This window comes from Cyprinodon variegatus, unplaced genomic scaffold, assembly GCF_000732505.1.
Source record: "Cyprinodon variegatus isolate N-32 unplaced genomic scaffold, C_variegatus-1.0 Scaffold647, whole genome shotgun sequence".
Taxonomy (NCBI): domain Eukaryota; kingdom Metazoa; phylum Chordata; class Actinopteri; order Cyprinodontiformes; family Cyprinodontidae; genus Cyprinodon; species Cyprinodon variegatus.
The window spans coordinates 362,080-380,171 of record NW_015151100.1 but is presented as its reverse complement, the minus strand read 5'-3'; the positions used below and the strand labels follow the sequence as shown (position 1 = coordinate 380,171).

At 36.1% G+C, this 18,092-nt stretch overlaps 1 protein-coding gene across 1 annotated transcript in view; it reads right to left on the bottom strand.

The window, feature by feature from the left end:
• Positions 1–2,701: 2,701 nt before the first annotated feature.
• The window catches only part of kiaa1644 (KIAA1644 ortholog), a 55,093-nt gene continuing 39,702 nt past the window's right edge, over positions 2,702–18,092 (bottom strand). The window contains exon 5 of the mRNA XM_015393540.1: positions 2,702–6,184. Coding sequence (XP_015249026.1) covers position 6,184 — 1 coding nt within the window. The 3' untranslated portion in view covers positions 2,702–6,183. The remainder of the gene's footprint in view (positions 6,185–18,092) is intronic.

Here is an 18,092-nt window from a genome sequence, read left to right as displayed (position 1 = left end):
CAGTTACACATAACATAATCCACAATAAATTCCAGGGAAATAGCTTAAAGGGAAGGGAAAATAAGGGAAATAAAGCTTGTGATTTTTAACATGACAATGTGTGAAAAGCTGTGCAGGAATACCTTTCCAAGGCACTGTGATAATAAATACATCAGGCCATATTTCCCTGTTCCTTCCCTGCTGTTTTCTTTCTTTTAATGACATATTTGGGTTCTTCAATTTATTTCATTGGGAGGATATTGCAGTCCTACTGTGCCTATTTAGACAAAACTATATCTTTATACCATGAAAAAAAAATGAAGGTGGCAAAACCTAATGGCAAAAAATACTTGACGCAGTGGGATTTAAACACACTGGAAAAGATAAAACTTTATTATGTCTTCCTTTTGTGACAATACAAAGTCGACAAGTGCAATTACAATCTCACTGAAAAAGCTACATTCCATCTAGTAGGAGGTACATAGACAGAACGTGGTGCACATCACCATCATCATCTTCGCCACCACACCCAGAAAAAGTGAGGTATTGTCCACTACAAAGCGTCTGTGTACAGGTGGGGATGAAACTGTAAGGCAACTGTTAACATGACAACTTTGAGAGACTGAAAAGGATGTGTGCTTCCAACCCCCCCTTTCATTTGTTTATTTTTATTTATTTATTTTTTAATACAGGAAAAAGGCTTGAGCTGATACAATCAACAGTACCACATCACATCAGGGCTGAGTTAGAACTATTGTTAACAAAACAGAAAACATCACAAAAAAACAAGTCGAAACATTAAAAACGAGTTAGGATTCCTGCAAAATCTCTTGAGGAAATCCATGTAATACCCTGCTACTACTTATCAGAAGCATATAGAAGTTCATTCCCTGGGTAAGACTAATGTGTTTCATAATGGGTGATGGGAAAAAAATCTTATTACACGTTGCCCAGAAATAAATCATTTTTTCCCAATTAATCCAGATTTTGGGACTGATGTCATACTGCACCTGTTTAAACTCTCACCTTCCCCTTTGCTCTGTCTGCTCTTCACACTCTGAGCGAGTGAGATTAATTTAAAGCCAGAACTGAGCACTGGGCCAATTATTTCACATGGACAGAAACATCCTACCTCCTCCATGCCCTCTGGAAATGATGGCACAAGTCTGGGGCAGATGTGCAATTAAACCTCAGCTCCTGAAAGTGGGAATTAAGTTGCTCTAACAGTTCAGCAAATTTTAATATTACTTCACATAACTTGTAACATGATGCTGGCGGCGCTGTTCAGTCCCACTTAAACCTAATTGAGCACCGAGATTAAAGACTGAAACCCACTGTCTAGTGTCTCTTTGTTTCACCAATTTATTTAGACAGTTCTATTTGCCAGCAGATGCTTTGTAAGCTTTTCATAAAAAATCGGACTTCTTTTTTTCTGGTTTTGGCTCAGCAGCTGATTCATAGTTGGCCCGAAGTGAACTTTTTGATGATTGTAGAGCTGAATCTCTCGCTTTATATCTTTTAGTCAGACATTAGGACTGACTCTGGTGTTCTGTAATTAATAATCTATACAGAAGTTACTCTAATTTCTATCTAAGCCAGCTAAAGGGAAATACTTATTTCTTCAATCACTGTCCAGAGTAGGAGATCATTAATTATGCCTAAATTAGACACAACTGGGTGAATAAATCAACAGAACAAAAAGACAAACAGCGAAAAGTGTCTCTGTTCATTTGAGATAAAACCAAAGCAAAGCTCTCCATTCATTAACCGAGTAAAATAGGCGATAGATAAATAAATACTGAAATCAGTGGGAAACTGCACTGGTTGATTTATAAAAACAAACAAACAAACAAACAAAAAATAGAAACAACAAAACATTGTTTTATTTACTAGTTAATAAAAAAAAAATCTAATTTACAGTGCTATTCAAAAATATTGACACCATTTGAACCTTTATTCTGCAACATTACAACCACAAACGTCATTGTATTTTATTGATATTTGATGTGAGAGATTGGCACATACCTATGAAGTGGACAGAAAGGGATTTTTTGTTGTCTGAAAGCCCCGACTACTTGAATACCCCTAAATAATATCTAGTATAACCAACTGCCATTTGAATGAGATCCAAATGTTCCTCAAGTGCCTGTTAGGGGACATTACTAAACTAGAAGCATTATGAAGACAGGTTGCAAAATTAGATGTGAAAGAGCTTAAAACATGGTATGTTTTACGACAAAACCTTTGAGCTCTGGTTTTAACTAGTTAGATAAAACCGTAGTAAACTCTCTGGCACGATTTAAATATTATATTTGGAGGAAAGTTAACATTGTGCTTCAATCTGGATGCACTATCCCCACAGAGAAACATAATGGGGGGAAATCATGCTGTGAGGATGTTTTTTTGTTTTTTCCAGCAAAGAAAGGCAGCTGGTCTGAATTTATCTAAAGACAAGTGGAGATAAATACATTCCAACTCCAGACATAAATACATTTGAGAATCTGTGAAAATATGTAAAAATATATCTTCAACATGACTTAATCGGGCCTTTTTTTTTTTTTTTACTAAGAATGGCCAAAAGTTTCAGGTTTGTTAAACAAATCATTTGAAAAATATGTATATTTATCCTCACAGATTGCCACAACAAAAAGAAATTCTGGTCTAAACTAAAGTTTTTCCACGTAAAAAAAAAAAAAAACATCTGGAAAACTAGATAGTACATGCCTGGTGCAGGTTAGGTTTGCTCTTTGAAACAGAGACCTTCATGATTTTGCTGAACATATGCTGATCATCATATCATTCAAAATACTGGGAGGATAATAATCAAACGTAATTATTTTCCAGCAGCAATGCTATTTATCAAATACATTTGGCATCTTTGAAAGCCAGGTGCAAACTCACTCACAAAATGTCCTCATCATGTGCAAAAAGGTATCACTGGTTAATGAGAGAAGATGCAAACCGTCAGTACTTGTGAACATGCACTTTATTGCCAAAAATATTCACTCATCCATTCATATAATCATAATCAGGTGTTTCAGTCCATTTCTTAGCCTTAACTTTTTGAATGAAGACCTGCGCAAAGGGATGGCGCCTTTTTCTAACAATAATGAAAGAATAGGTTGCTACCAGGAGCTCTGTGAATATCCACATGGTACTATTATAGGATGCTACCTGTGCAACAACTACAGCCATGAAAGTATTTTGCTCCTCAATTATTAGTGGCACTATAACAACATGAAATCATTAAGAAAGATAGCAACTTAGCCACCAAGTGGAGGAACTAAAAAAGCAAAGGCAGTGGATGCTGATGTGCATAAGTGCACAGAGGTGATCAATGTTTTGCACAATCAGTTGCTGCATACCTTAAAATTCCATATCGCCTTTAGATTAGCTTAACAACAGCACATAGGGAGATTTATAGAATAGTTTTCCATTACCAGGTGCTTTTTTGGTAATTCATCAAGCGCAATCCAAAGCATTTAATGCAGTGATGTAAAGCACACTTTGACTGGATTCTAGACAAGTGGAGAAGTGTTTCCTGTACAGATGAATCCTGGATAGTCTGATGGAAAAGTCTGCTTTCGCCGTTGCAAGTAGAATTCTACTTTCCTGGCTCTAAAGTTCAACATGTAAAGTTAGTGGAGGGGGAATTATGTTGATGGATAGTTTTTTAGGAGCTGAGATTAGTTCCAGTTCAAGCAATGGGGCAGCTCATTGCTTGAGTTTGCCAAGAGATTTTGGACACTTACTTTCTCAAACTTTGTAGAAAAAGTTTGGAGATGTTCCCTTCGCATTACAATATAACTTTGCACAAAGCAAGGTCCAGAAAAAGGCATGGAGCAGAGGGTTTGGCATGGATGATTTTTTATTGGCCTGCACAGGATCCTGACCTCAACCCAATATAACACCTTTGGGAGATTTAAAGACTGAGAGCCATTCCTTCTTGCCATTAGTCTAGACCTTGCAAACATGCCTCAGGAGAAATTGTAAAAACTTACCATAAACACCCTTCTAAACATTGTGGACAACCTTTCCAGAAGAGTCAAGACTGATAATAGCTGCAAAAGGTGGAACAACATCATATTGATCAATATAAATTAAGACGTCAAGTATATTCATGTTCAAATTAAGGCAGGTAAGTGAATACTTTTGACAATATAGTATATGCTAGAGTGTTTCATGGTTTATGTGGGGGAAAAAAGAAAAGAAAACACCATGAATGAACTTAAATATTGCGGTATGTTTATGAACAAAGAAAACTAAACATTAACAACCATAACAGAGTGAGAGAGCAAGGATTCTCTTCTTAAGTGCCAAAAGCATTTTTGTTTTTCAGCCCTTGTAATACATATGTTATCTTTACACATAAGATTTTATTATATTCATGGTTCTAGATAATTTTACAGTTGCCTGTAAATCGCTTTATTAAAATAATTGATAATGTTTATCTGTTTTAATTGACTTTAAATTTAATGCCTTAAAAATTGGATTCTTTTGAACTTTACTCTGTTACCCATAAGTCTTCACGAGAACAGACAGAAGCACACGCAAAATCCTCATTTCAGTAGGGCAGTCTGCAACACTTTTGCACCTGTTTTCCATTGTGCATACAGTCATAGTAGATCATCCCCTGATTCCGTATGCATTTTTTGTTCGCCCAATCAATTCATTGGTTTTTTTATTTAATAGTAGGTCAGTCCCTTTATTGTTTAAACAATAAAATACCAATAAAATACACTGCCGTTAGTGGTTGGAATGTGAACAAAAATAAATTGGGGATGAGGTTTAAACACTTTTACGAGCACTGCATCCTGGTTTTAGGGCTTTTGTTTAGTAAAACAAACACCAAGATTCTTGAAAATCATAGAAGTACTTTTAACATTTTTTCTGGATAATTAGGATGAGCTCTGATCAGATGCAACTCTCAGCTACAGATAGATTTTTGTACAAAGTGGTAGTTAAAATCTTTGGAAAGCTTTTTAGAGATATTTTGAAAAATGTTCTTATATATTCATTCACCTTTAAACATATGCAGTCTATTCTGAGGTGTTTGGGACACACCTCCATGATTTCCCAGTCAGTACTTACTAGTTTAATGATACCAGTTCATCCTTATGATTGGCTGCTGTACATTATTGCTGACAGTTAAGGGGCCTGGATGGATTTTTTTTTTTTCAATCATGGCTAATTTCTTACAATTATCTGTCACCAATACAGGATACAAAGTTCCCCTTATAAAGGAGCTAAAGGAAAATAATTTGCATTATATTGCTAATGAAGCTGCCATACTTGCAGACTTCAGACGAGTGAAAATACTACACATTAAGCTTAGAAGTTGCCTGGGTTTGTTGTTGGTCTGAAGGGCTGTCACCAAGGATTTTGTTTAACTTGGCATAAAGCTTCCTCCTGCTCCAAAAGGCATCTCTGAACCTCACTAATGTTCTGGTTGAAGAAACAGAACCTCTGCTTGACTTCTTGTAAAGATTATGACCCACCTAGGAAAAAACTGAATGGTGTTGTGTTTTTGTCAGACACTGTGGAGGGAAAGCCTTTGTTACGCAGAAAGGAGTAGTTAAAACATTTTTTAAGAAGATGCCATTTCCAGCATGACCAAGGACAAACATGTCTGGTCTTAACAAAAACATCCTAAGTGAGATGCTCAGCATCAAACCAAGCTATTATATTTTCAGAAAGTTACTCATAGAAATTCTCCTACTGGTTCACATAAATAATTCACCAAATAGATAATCTACAACTGTGTCTAACTGCTACGGAACACAAAGAGACACAGCGGTGTGATAAACATTTCATATCTACTGTAGAAAGAGGAATTGTTTCTGTAGACTGATGGCAGTCGGCTTGCAGCTCATCCTGGGTGTGTTTGGGGCGCTGCAGACCATGCCAGCTAATTTCAAAAATCATTTGAAACTCTGAGCATTTAAACATATCAGTCTCACCTCTGCTGAGGGTCTAGCTGAAATAGTCCTTTTTCAAATGTTCCCTCTAAAAAAGCTGCTTCTGTCCTTGGGTGTTTGTGCTCATTAGACGGGGCAGTAGTCACAACAAACTACTAAAGAATGGCCAAACCAACAGAGGGGATGTATCTGCAGTCCACAGCGATGGGATTCCGGAACATCTCCTTTCTACTCTATAAGGAAACCAGGTGTTGCTACTCTTCAGTTTGTCCACTTGCAGCATCATTCTGTCCAAAAGGAGAAAAGAAACGACAATGTAAACAAATGAACAGAAATAGGGCCATATTAGGATTTATCATACAATTTTGAAAATCAATATTTCATTGATACCTAATTAAAGTAGTTTGTACACATGAAAAAAACCGTACGATTTATATGACTTATAGTAGCTTTATTGTAATGTAAGCAGATAAAATATTTAAAATAAATAGAGTAGAAATAACATTACAAGGTCAGTTTATACCATTGCTAATTTGTACCGTTATTTGGTGCCAATGTTGCCATTTGGACTCTTCTGAGTTACATTTCATTCCCGTAACTAAACATAATTTATTTATGTAATTACACCATAGTTGGTAAGGTTTTATTTTTTATTAAGTTTATACATCTTCATGAACAATGGGAAGAGCCTATATTTCACGGGAAGGCAGCTGTAACCCAAGTGATTGGAACAGTATTGCTAACACAGTACTGCATATAACATCTTTCTATCTCATTTTCCTAGATATTCACATTTTAAGCTACAGTTTAAAGTTTGATAGTGAAAATCTCAATGAGTCAATACAATTTTGCAAAAATGTGTAGTAGAGAAATAGGAGCAAATTTGAGTACCTTGGCATCAGGTCTACTTGCACTGCTTAGAAGGAGAGAACTGCTATTTGTATGACCTAGTATGACTCATAAAACACCACACCAAATATCAAGCATGGGGGTTGCAAATAACGTAGCAACTGACTCCTACTTTTTCCTGTTCATTCTTAAAAAATGGTTACTCCTAGCCTTGTGTTTACCTGTTTCCCTTTTGAATCTCACTATGCTGCCAACAACCTGGTGCTCTCTCTCTGTACAGATGTTCAACTAAGCCCAGTCTCTCTCATCTCTTCCCTGGTTGTTGAAAAAATTATAACCCCATAGATACTACATCTGGATCTGAATATATGTGTCTAACTCTGTTGCTCTCCTTGATGAAGCCACCAATTGAGCTACTGCTGCCATTAGGCTTCTGTTTTCCAAAAAACGGGCTTACTCACGCACTATGCTTATATAAAAAAAATCACTTTAAAGCTACACTGTGTAATGATTTCAGAGATTTACTGACATAAATGCAATGTATTATCCATATGTTATTTATTATCATCTATAAAGTGTAGGTCTCTTTCTTTTTGTGTTGCCTTATAAATGGTTTTATATAATAAAAACGGAGCAGGTCGCGTTTGTATGGATGCAGACATATTTGCTCTACAGCAGCGCAGAGTTGAAATACTAGTGACTGTAGATATCACCATTAGGCTCCAAAGGGACTATGGTAAAATGGGCTTATATAAAATCTATATCTTACACAGACTAATAAAGTAGTAATTATAAAATGATCTATGTAAACTACTTTCACCTGCACTTGGTCTATGTTTGTTTTGATCGTGTCACTGCATTTCATAGTGTTTACCTTTACTTTTTTGAGCCTGAAGAGAATTTTTGCACCGGGTGGCCAACACACATAAACATTGCTGTATGCTGTTGCCTTCTGCTGCAGTATTTACCCATCCATCAACCAGACAGCTTCTGTGGCTTTAGTTCTGCCTGAGTGAACCCAATCAGTCATGTTGTTTTCCAACTACTACTCATGTCTAATCAGCATTAGTATTTGAGATAATTCTTTTTTTTTTTTTAACTTAATCTTGAAGTTTTCCTCTTTCTTTCTAAGTTGTGCTAGGGAAATTACTTCCTTGTTAACTCATGGCATGGCTTTGTACCTGCAGTCAAATTGTCTTGTTAGGCTACCTCCAGAAGAGATAGATCAAAAACTAAGAGTAAAACACAGAGATATTGCATCAATTGTATGGAAAGTCTTTGTATGCAAACATTGTAAGCTACTGATATAAAAACATTTTTTGGGGTGGGACAAGTCCCTTTGAATTTGTGGTGGTCTATTCTGTCCTCTTAAACCCAATTTTGTCATAGCTAATGGGTGCTCACAATGAGCCAGGCTCTATTGGAGTTGTGTCTTTCCACTATCAGCACATGCTGGCTCAGGATGGGGGAGAGGTGCAAAGTAAAATATTTGGTCTGACTGTCTTAAATAGCTGACTTCTAAAAAGTGGATAATAAACCAATAGAAAATGCAATGTTTTATAACTGGGGTAAAAATGGAAGATATCTGAGAGGATTTCCGATGTTCTATGTTATTGCATTGTTTCCACTGAAATGTCCATCTGGATTCACTGTGCTGAGGAACCAGTGGACAGAGCCACACACAGTAAAGCTTTGTATTCAGACTTTAATCTCTCATCATGAGGATGGCTGAGGAATATCAGCCTAATGGAGTAACTGTGTCTCCAAGCCTGAATCCAACAACAAACGCATCTGTAGGAGGGAGTCATGGCTTTTAGTTGCTAAGCAGTACTACTGCTTTAGTTTCTATCCTCTCCACAATGAGCACTAAGTCATGTTCTATTGATGGATGAAAATACTTTTCCACTCAATGACATGGACATTATTTTCTTTCATGTCTTTCCTGAGTTTTTGAGTGATATTTTGTCCCTTCACATTAGAAAAAAAGCTACCACAAAAAATTGAGAGATATTTTCTGTGAGCAAGCAAACTTAGAAAATCAGCAGGAGATGAAGAAATTACTTCCCTTCTTGTGCAACCACAGGATCATGTTTCTGCTTTTAGTGCGCTCTCAGGCAGTCATAACAACAAAGAACGATGAATAAAAATCACCCACTGTCTGCCTCTGAGGCCTTCTCAGGTGTAAAAGGTTGTCCTTATAAGTGAAGGCGGACAGCCCTGTTCTGAAAACAAAACATTTGGCTGTAGAGATGCACCAAAGCAGCTGACAAAATGATTACATGTTGCTGCCCTCGCTAGTCTTCCCCAGAATAACTAATCAGTTTAAGTAATCATATGGGATGGCTCATGATAAAACATTTAATTAACATTTTCAAATTAAATTGCTAATTCAAATGCAAATTGATTTCACTGGGTAATGTGGTGAAATCTGCCCAAGGTGAAGACTTTCCAAAATGTTTTAGTTTTTGCTCATGTTTCACAGCTTTGGCTGCAGTCGAGTGACAATGTCTTCAGTTCACAAATAAAATGACCATGCGAAAAAATGATACAGTTATACAGACAAAAATCATCAATTACCTTCCCAGAAATTGCAGGCGTATAATAAAAATGTGCTACTGAATTCTTCAAGTCAACAGCTGAATTTGCATACATATTCTTATTTGTGCCTTCTGTTCTACTGGCAAGAAGTTCATACATAAACTCACCACAGGGTTTTACAAAGTGTTGTATGTTTGGTATGTCTCATGCTAAATAAGGTCGTTAATTTAGGAGTTCTAAAAGTAACCCTTTTTTGTTTTATACTTTTATTTGTTTTCCATCACCAAATCTTAATATAAAGAAATATCTAATCTCTGCAAAATAAATTACTAAGATTCCTTAAAATGACAATTGTTTGCCACCTGACTTCTCATTCCTTTAATATTTAAAGCATAAATAATGTCATAGCGCAAATGTACTTGATTTAAAGACAGAAATGATAAAGACATATGCTTATTGCCTTCCGTGCCTGTAAGGCCACAATAATATTGAGAAACACCATGGATAGTGCCTTAAAAAAATATTGACATTGTTTGAACTTCTGACATTTATGCACCAATCAATCACAAAATTTAGAGTATTTCATTGAAAGTTTAAGCAATATGAATTTAAGCTTGAATGTAAGGTTGAAAGAAAGGCTGAAAGAAAGGCACAGAAAGTCCCTTTTTCACTTTACTGCAAGCCATTTAGCAGACACATCAAACATGTAGAAAAAGGAGAACTGAATATATACATATATATATATATATATATATATATATATATATATATATATATATATATATATATATATATATATATATATATATATAGTTTAAATTTGAACAACTGGCAACTATAACAGCTTTTCTTTTAAAAAAAGATGTTTTTGCATCATATCCATAGTTATCTGATTGGTTCTAACCTGTTCTGCTGACAGTCCTGCCTTTGAAATTGGTTTCTGCCTGCTCCTTTCAGGGCTCATAGATGCATATAAGGCCTACCCGTTAGTCAGGCTTGGTCTGATCACAAATGCATAACATACTGTTCAAAATTTTTTTTGACAAAGTGTCTTGTAAAGGGTACCTTTTTTCTATTTTCCAAACATGTAAAATTACAGTAATTATTTACAGATTTTTCATAACATGACAAACTGTGAGGATAATGAAGGTAGCGTAATCAAAGCTTTTTGTGCTTTCGTTGAAGAATGAAAAACCAGCAGCAACTGATTTCAATTTGAAATGAAATACATAAACTAGTATTGGTTGGACAGTGTGTTACACAAAATATATCACATAATCATAATCTGCATTGATTTAGCATATCTGGATCAGTTTTAACAATAATATATTTAATTTAGTAGGTAATGTTTGATGGGTCAGTTTTATAAAAAGTTAAGAAAATCAATTCCTTCCTTTATCTAAAGTTATCTGCATGATGGCTACATCTAAACTGCATGATAACAGTTCAGAGTTAGGAAGATTCCCTTATATACAAAAGCAGAGGAGATCTTTCTGGACATGCAGACAAGGTACTGTAAATCTAAACAGACTGGAAGCAGATAACAAGCAGATAACCAACAGTGTTTTTTTCTCCTAAAAGCCATTTTATTGCTCAGGGGGCACAGGTCTACATCATTAAATTCCACAGTTGATACAGAGAGGTTTCGTCTTCCTCCTGAACAACACAGAAAGGCTGATACCGTATAAGTGTAGAGCGAGTGCTCTTTCAGCCTTATGGTCAACATTTCTTTATGGGAAAAAATAAAATATTGGTTTGAAATCAGAGTCAGAGAAATGAAAAACACACAAAACAGGGCAGCTTTCTAAAAGCAATTAGATTTACAGGAATATTTTAGGAGTCTGGAAGTCTCGTCAGGACTCCAAGCCCACCTCAGATCTATGAATCACATCCACCAAGCCTTCCACTAATCACTTCTGCTTAAAATAACAGAGCCTCTTCTCACTGGGAACAATAAGCTCTTCACTTTTCAGAGAATTAAATCAAAAAACGTTTTTTATTTTTAGTTAAAACAGTTATGAACCAGTGATTCTAAATGAATAATTGTACTATTGCTAATAATATTTTAGTCATTCTTTTTAAAAACCTACAATTAACATCATAAATAGATTTATTATACACAGAATTCTATATTTTGTTTTTCTGTTTCTGGCCATTTAGGCAATTTTTGCTCTATTCCAAGCCCTAAAATCTTAGCTACTGTGAAAACTTTCAGGATTTTGGGCCTGAACATGGGCTGCAGGCTTTTATGCTTCTCCCTAACTTTGCTGCAGTATTATTTAGAAACACTAGGGGCAGTACACTCCATTACCAGTTGAAATATCGTAAATAAGAGAAGAGTTGCTTCATTTCACAAACCTAAAAATGCTGCCTGTAGAATCGAAAACATACAGTACACGAGGAATTAGCTATTTTGTTTATGTCTGTTAAGTAGTCATTTCATTACCTTTATGATCCCTAATGGAGACACCACATCAATGCCACTACAGGAGGACCTACTCAGCTAAATCACCTTAAAATGTATCTGTTTTGAACAATAGCTGGGTTTTAGAGAGAATTGTTGCTTGTTGGACCATCTTCACAGTTGAAGCATTGTTTAACCCAACATGAAACAACCAACGTGATACATACTGTAAAATTGCACCTCAGTGGTCAAACTGATGTAGTCGTGTGTGCAGGGATGGTTCAAATCAATTCAATTCAATTTCAATTCAATTAAGTTAATTTCTATAGCGCCAATTCACAACACATGTCATCTCAAGGCACTTTACAGTTCACCAGATCATCCAGTCAAATTGATTCAAAGTTTTCTATCTAAGGAAAACCAGTTGATTGCATCGACTCATTGATTGGATGCAATCCCTCACACTAAGCATGCTTGTAGCGACAGTGGAAAGGAAAAACTCCCTTTTAACAGGAAGAAACCTCCTTGGACTGTTTCTTCCTGTTACACTTTGAGACATATAGTATAACTTAAACTACTTGCATGTTGGTATCAATAAGTTAATGCTTGAAGCATCAAGTGGTGATTATCCTGGCATTGAGCTGAAGGGTAGGGTCAGTGATTTCTTAAGAGGCCCTATAACTGTAAATGTTGTGACTATAGCTTACAAAGCTGAACCTTCCAACTGATTATCAGAAATTAAGAGGTCTTTTTGTATGAGGGGGGAAACAAATTAAAGAAGGAGAGGAAGTTCACTTGCCTACTATTCATGCTCTACTGCGTGTATGTGTTTGAATTTTCGACGTTCATAAAACATTAGGTGTCAGAACATCAGAGCAACACAACAATGCTTGACTTGCTCAACTTTTTGGGACTTTCTGATGCAATTTAATCCAACAGTAAGTTTTTTCCAGAACATTAATTTAACAGAAGATTTTTAAGTGAACAGAACTCAAATAACATTGACTTGTCTTTTTATACTCATAAACTGTTGGACAGAAAATGAAAAGCCCCTTTAAAGTCACCTATAATAATGCCTTTGGCATCACATGGGTAGTAATTTGCTATAAACTATAGATGTCTTCTTCCGATTCCTAACTCTTTCCCTAAAAGCTAAGCCACCTAAACCTTTCTGGTTTCTCCTCATTTCATGACACATCACATCATTTCTGAACACTAAACAAAGACTTCTGATGACCTAAGGATCTGATTGTCACAACTTGGAAATAAGAGATAGATTGCTTTCACTGTGCAGCTAAAATTGCTACTTCAACTCAACTTTGAATCAAGATCATCGCTCAATATTACAATATGGTTGGCTATAATATGTTCTGAAACAGTTGGCTATATACCCAACTCCAATACTTTCTGAACTTCAGCCAGCTCCTTTGTTTCCTGTCTTTCATTACTGGACAAACTGATTAATCCAGGTGTGTTCGGCCATTCTAGTCATTGCTACTGAGGTCAGACACTGCAAGAAATGAAAGACAGGAAACAAAGGGGCTGGCTGAAGTTCAGAAACTACTGAGCTGAGCTCATATTTTCTGAGCTCAACAACTCAAAAGATTCATAGGCACAACTTAAAAGCCCTCCTGTAACTGTTTATAATACATTTTAAGCATCTAGAAATAATTTTTTTCAGTTTAGCATCAACATATTAAATTGAAATAAAACACAAGCGTTAAAATAGAAATACAAAATCTTTGAGTAAAGTTTGTTTTCCTTATTTAGCTTACTCAAAAAGAAAATAAACTAATACACTTTTAGAAAACCAATATATATTTATATCTTTAAGCCACTTCAATACTTAAAACAGTTGATATAATTTAGTTTAATTTTCCAAGGAGTTTTCCAAGGAGTTCACTTAACTTACTGAGACTTTCAGAGTACTGAAAGCTATTTTTAATAGTTCTTTGTTGTTTATGTAACATTAAGTGATTTTGATAAACACCTTTAAGAATATAAACACTAAGCAGAATATTTGGTAGGAACAGGACTTGCTCCAGGCGTTATGTAATAGTTCTTTTACTAAAAGAATATTATCTGTCAGTTTTTGTCAGTCTCTGAGAAGCTAGGATTTCATTAGCTGGGAGCCAAAGTCATATAAATGAACAGATATGTTCTTTTTCCTTCTGTGTCTAGATAATCTATACAGCATATGTGTCCCGCTTGTTGAAAAGAACTCCTAAAACAGCTTACATATTTTATTTCTCATCTATTGAGCTGTAAATCTTTACAGGCTAAAGGGGAATATGAAATATAACTCCTGCAGCTCAATGTAACATTTTCAAAGGTCTTAAACCTGCTCGCCTGCTCTATCTCCTCACACAGCTCTGTGTCTTTCTGCTTTTGTAGCATCTATGATGTTAATTAACTCACACCACATGGAGCGCTCTATTAATTGGACAAGGCCTTGGTGTTCTGGTCTGTGGACAGGCAGACCAGGATAACATTTTAACATACTGTTTCATTTTCATCACAGAAAATCAACCAGTGGGTTCAAAGATGGATGTGAATGTGCAGGAGACAGGGCAATGCTTTGATCACACTCTGAAAAAAGGAGGGAAAATGTTGTAGCCTCCTGAGTCTGAGTATAGGGCTGCTCAGCACCGTTTCCTGCAGATCATGTGCTAAACTACCACTACTAGGAAAGCTTAAAGGGATGTAAAACAAAAAAAAATCTGATGGTGATCACATTTACTACATGAAGATGGTAACACTGAGTCACATTAGACCGGGCTGTAAGGAGCTGTGTTACGATGCCTGGTGAGTCAGGTGAACGCCACAGATCTCACATAGACCAGTCTCCACATGGCTCAGCTCAGCTGGGCTTCTGAGCAACACAGCCCAGATCGAGTGGGAGGGTACTGCTGCTTCTGAGTGCAGAGTGACTTATCAGTCGCCAAGGGATTCAATATGGAGCTCTGGCTGATTTTGCAGTGGTGTCATTGAATGTTGCCCAACATCTTATTTCTCTCAATTTTTCTTCTTCTATGACTGTCCTGGCAGATGCTCAGACTTAATAAAACCAATATTGACTCATGCATTTTTATAAAAATGCTGCAAAACACGAGCAAAGAAACTCCTTAAGCATCTTATCCTACTGCTTAGATATTTGTGCATCAGGAAACCAATCTAGTTCCACTTAAATGTCAGCAGCTGATCAGATCATTTTTGCAGAATGTCAGAGTGGCTGCACTATAAAGGGACTAAAAGATGGGTTTTTGATTAAATAAGGATTTTGAGAAATCCAGATCGAGATGGCATTCACTACAGCACTAGTTTGCAAAATACTAGTTGCAAAAGACTCCTTTATCGTAACCCAACATTAATATTAACAATAACATTAAATCAGCCAAGAAGCAGAGCATAGCTTTAGAGCATCTGCAGAGATCCTCAGCTCAGGTGTTATAATATTTTGACAGGATAAGTCCTCTACTTTATAATTCTAGGTAACTGTCAGCAGTCAGTTGAAAGAAATTCACAAGCTTTGTTGAAGTCAGATAAAACCTAAATCTCTTCCCTAGGGACAGAGAAGCTGGTCAAAACTGATTAAGAGATGAAGAATAGAGCTAAAGACTACACAACTGTTAAAGAAAATCTGTTAGAGGTTGTAGAAGACTTACAATTTGGGCCTTGACTCGCCTTTGAGAAGGTAACAACCCAAAACATATAACCAGTCTACAACTAAATGCTCTACACTACAGCATGTTCCTTTATATATATATAAAAAAAAGCCTAGTTAAAGTTAGACCTAGATCAAAATAAGAATCTGAGGCAAAAATTGCTGTTCAAAGACACTCAAAAACAAGCAAAGTGGTGAGAGGTAGACAACTGCAAAAAAGGTCTTTACATAAAGTACTGACACAAGAGGTCTCAATAAAAATGCTTGCATTATCTTTTAGATGGCATCTATAAAAACAAACCAAACAATACATACTATGAATCTGATTCCTTTCAGTTTATAATTATGCACTAGTTTATATTTGTCTCTTCAATGAGACCATAATAGCAACTGAAGTCAGTGGTTATTTTGAGAAAAAAGGTTGAAAGGATATTAGTAGTTCTGCAAAACATTGTCTAGGGTTAACTCTTTATCTCATCAGAAAATTAAATGAGCCTTAAGGAGGTATAATTGCACATTTTCATTTTGAGAACTAAAAACTGTCTTGATTGAGGATCTTGAGTTCCTGGCATCTGCTTTGCTTTACAGACCTGAATAGATTAATCAAAGTAGTCGCACTGATTGTGAAGGTTAAGCATAGTGGGTTTTACTGGCTATCCTGTATTTTAATCCAGAAAGGAAAAATCAAAAACACGCTTTGAAAAAACTCAATCATTAACTGGGATGTTGTTGCCATTCGGTCTCCTGTTACACGTTCAGTAAACTCCCATCTGCAGGCAATTTCCTGTTTCCAAAGAACCACAGCACAGCTCCAGCAAAGTGAAGATAAACCACAATATTGGGTGGACCCGGTATTTTCCTCTTAAATATAATTTGGTGAAGAGGGAGAATTAAGTTTTCTATATTTGCCCAAACTGAAGTGAATATGTGAATAGCGGAGGTTAATAAATGGTATCCATGGAGAGTAATAACACTTTCTCAGGCCGCCTACACTGAAACCCCCAGCAGATCTGCAGCAGTTTAAAGCAGCCTGCTCATGTAACAAAAAGGAGAGCAATATTCCCATTGCTGAATGCCAAGCTGCACTTTCTCCATTCGTGTGGAGAAATCAGCGGATCTGCTTAGATTGCTCTGCTGTGCTGGTCATTATCCGTTCCCTGTGACCGGGTTGTTTTTAGATGCCGCTGCACCAGTTTTGGGACTTGACCCGGTCTGTGTTTATTTACATTTGACCAGCAGATGTTAAACCAAGTGGACCCAGTTTTATCAACTATTACTCTGCATCCTGCGCCCAGAGGGAAAAGATCTGTGAGTCCCAACAAATCAAATATGGGGCCGTCTGATGAAACACGGCGTGGGTATCATCCACTGCACCACACTATTGCCCATTTTGGTTACTTAACACTTTTAAGACGAAGTGTGAGCATTATCAGCATTCAGAGGAGAGCTTAAATGTGTGAAACTGCAAACAGGCTCTTCTAATCTTGTCCCAGAAACTGCTTGTGGCTGAATATAGCTCCAAGCATCTGTCATGTTGTTTTACTGATTGTGCAAGAACCATTTTAGGATTTGGTAAGTGCTGGCCTGCTCATTAAAAAAAAGCAGAAGCACCTTTTATGGCAAAAAAAAAAAACCCTCATACAAGATATGACATCCTTCTTGAAAAAAAGGGATTTCTTTTTTTAGACCGCTGAGGTTCGCTTCCTTCTTTAAACAAAAAATGCCCTGCCAAAAGTGTTTAAACTGTATAAAGTTTTACAGATGTATCACTCTCCAAAAAACTTCAGTGTAGTTCACTTGCATTTTATTTGACTGACTTAGAAAAAGACGCTTTAGTCGTGGGAGCATTATACCATGGAGGGGCTGTTTCATAGCAATGTCAGAAAAGGTCATTAAAGATCTTAGGAGGACGAGCTGATTACATGGAGTAAAAATACAAGACTCTGGAGTGAAGGCCCTTCAGCTGGATGTCACTAAAAATCAAGTCAGAGCTGCAATAAAAATATTTAGTTTGAAGAGGCATAACATAAGACACTGCTACCTGTGGCCAAAACACACAACTGCAGCACTCTTCTGCACGTTTTCGTAGTGTACCCTCACACTTGTCTTGATTATAATGCTTTGATTTTTTTTTGCTAGATTAGACCCATTCAACGTGGATTTGCTTGATGGGCATCCACAGAACAGAACTGGAACTTCAGACCTGATATAGATTACAGGCTTATGGATGCATCAGCGTTGAATTACTGAGGTATCAGTCTGCTTATCAAACTATGTTTTAGTATAAAGAGTAAAAAAAAAAAGGCTAATTAAAAGATACTTTTCTGTAAAAAAAATTACAAAATGTCTCTTTAAAGCCTATTTTTGTGTTTGAATGGTCCAGTCAAAGTTCAGAACTGAAACGAGTTGAACTGCTCTACCTTAACATCTCGAAAAACAAATGTCTCTGCATAATTTTTTCATCACAATCTAGAAAAAAGAAGCAGTCAACATAGGCCTTTTATGCAACTCAAAAGAGCTTGAGCTTTTTAGAAAAAAAAATACAAACAAAACAAAACAAAAAAACAAAAAACAGAAAAATAGTTACAGAAATGTATATATCTGGAGTTGTAGTGAAATTTACATTTATTGTAAACCATTTTACTACTTTGTGTCAATGTCTTAAACCCTCTTAAAATGCATTTAAGTTTGTATATATAATTAGCATGACAGAATAAAGTTAGAGGGGTATAAATACCTT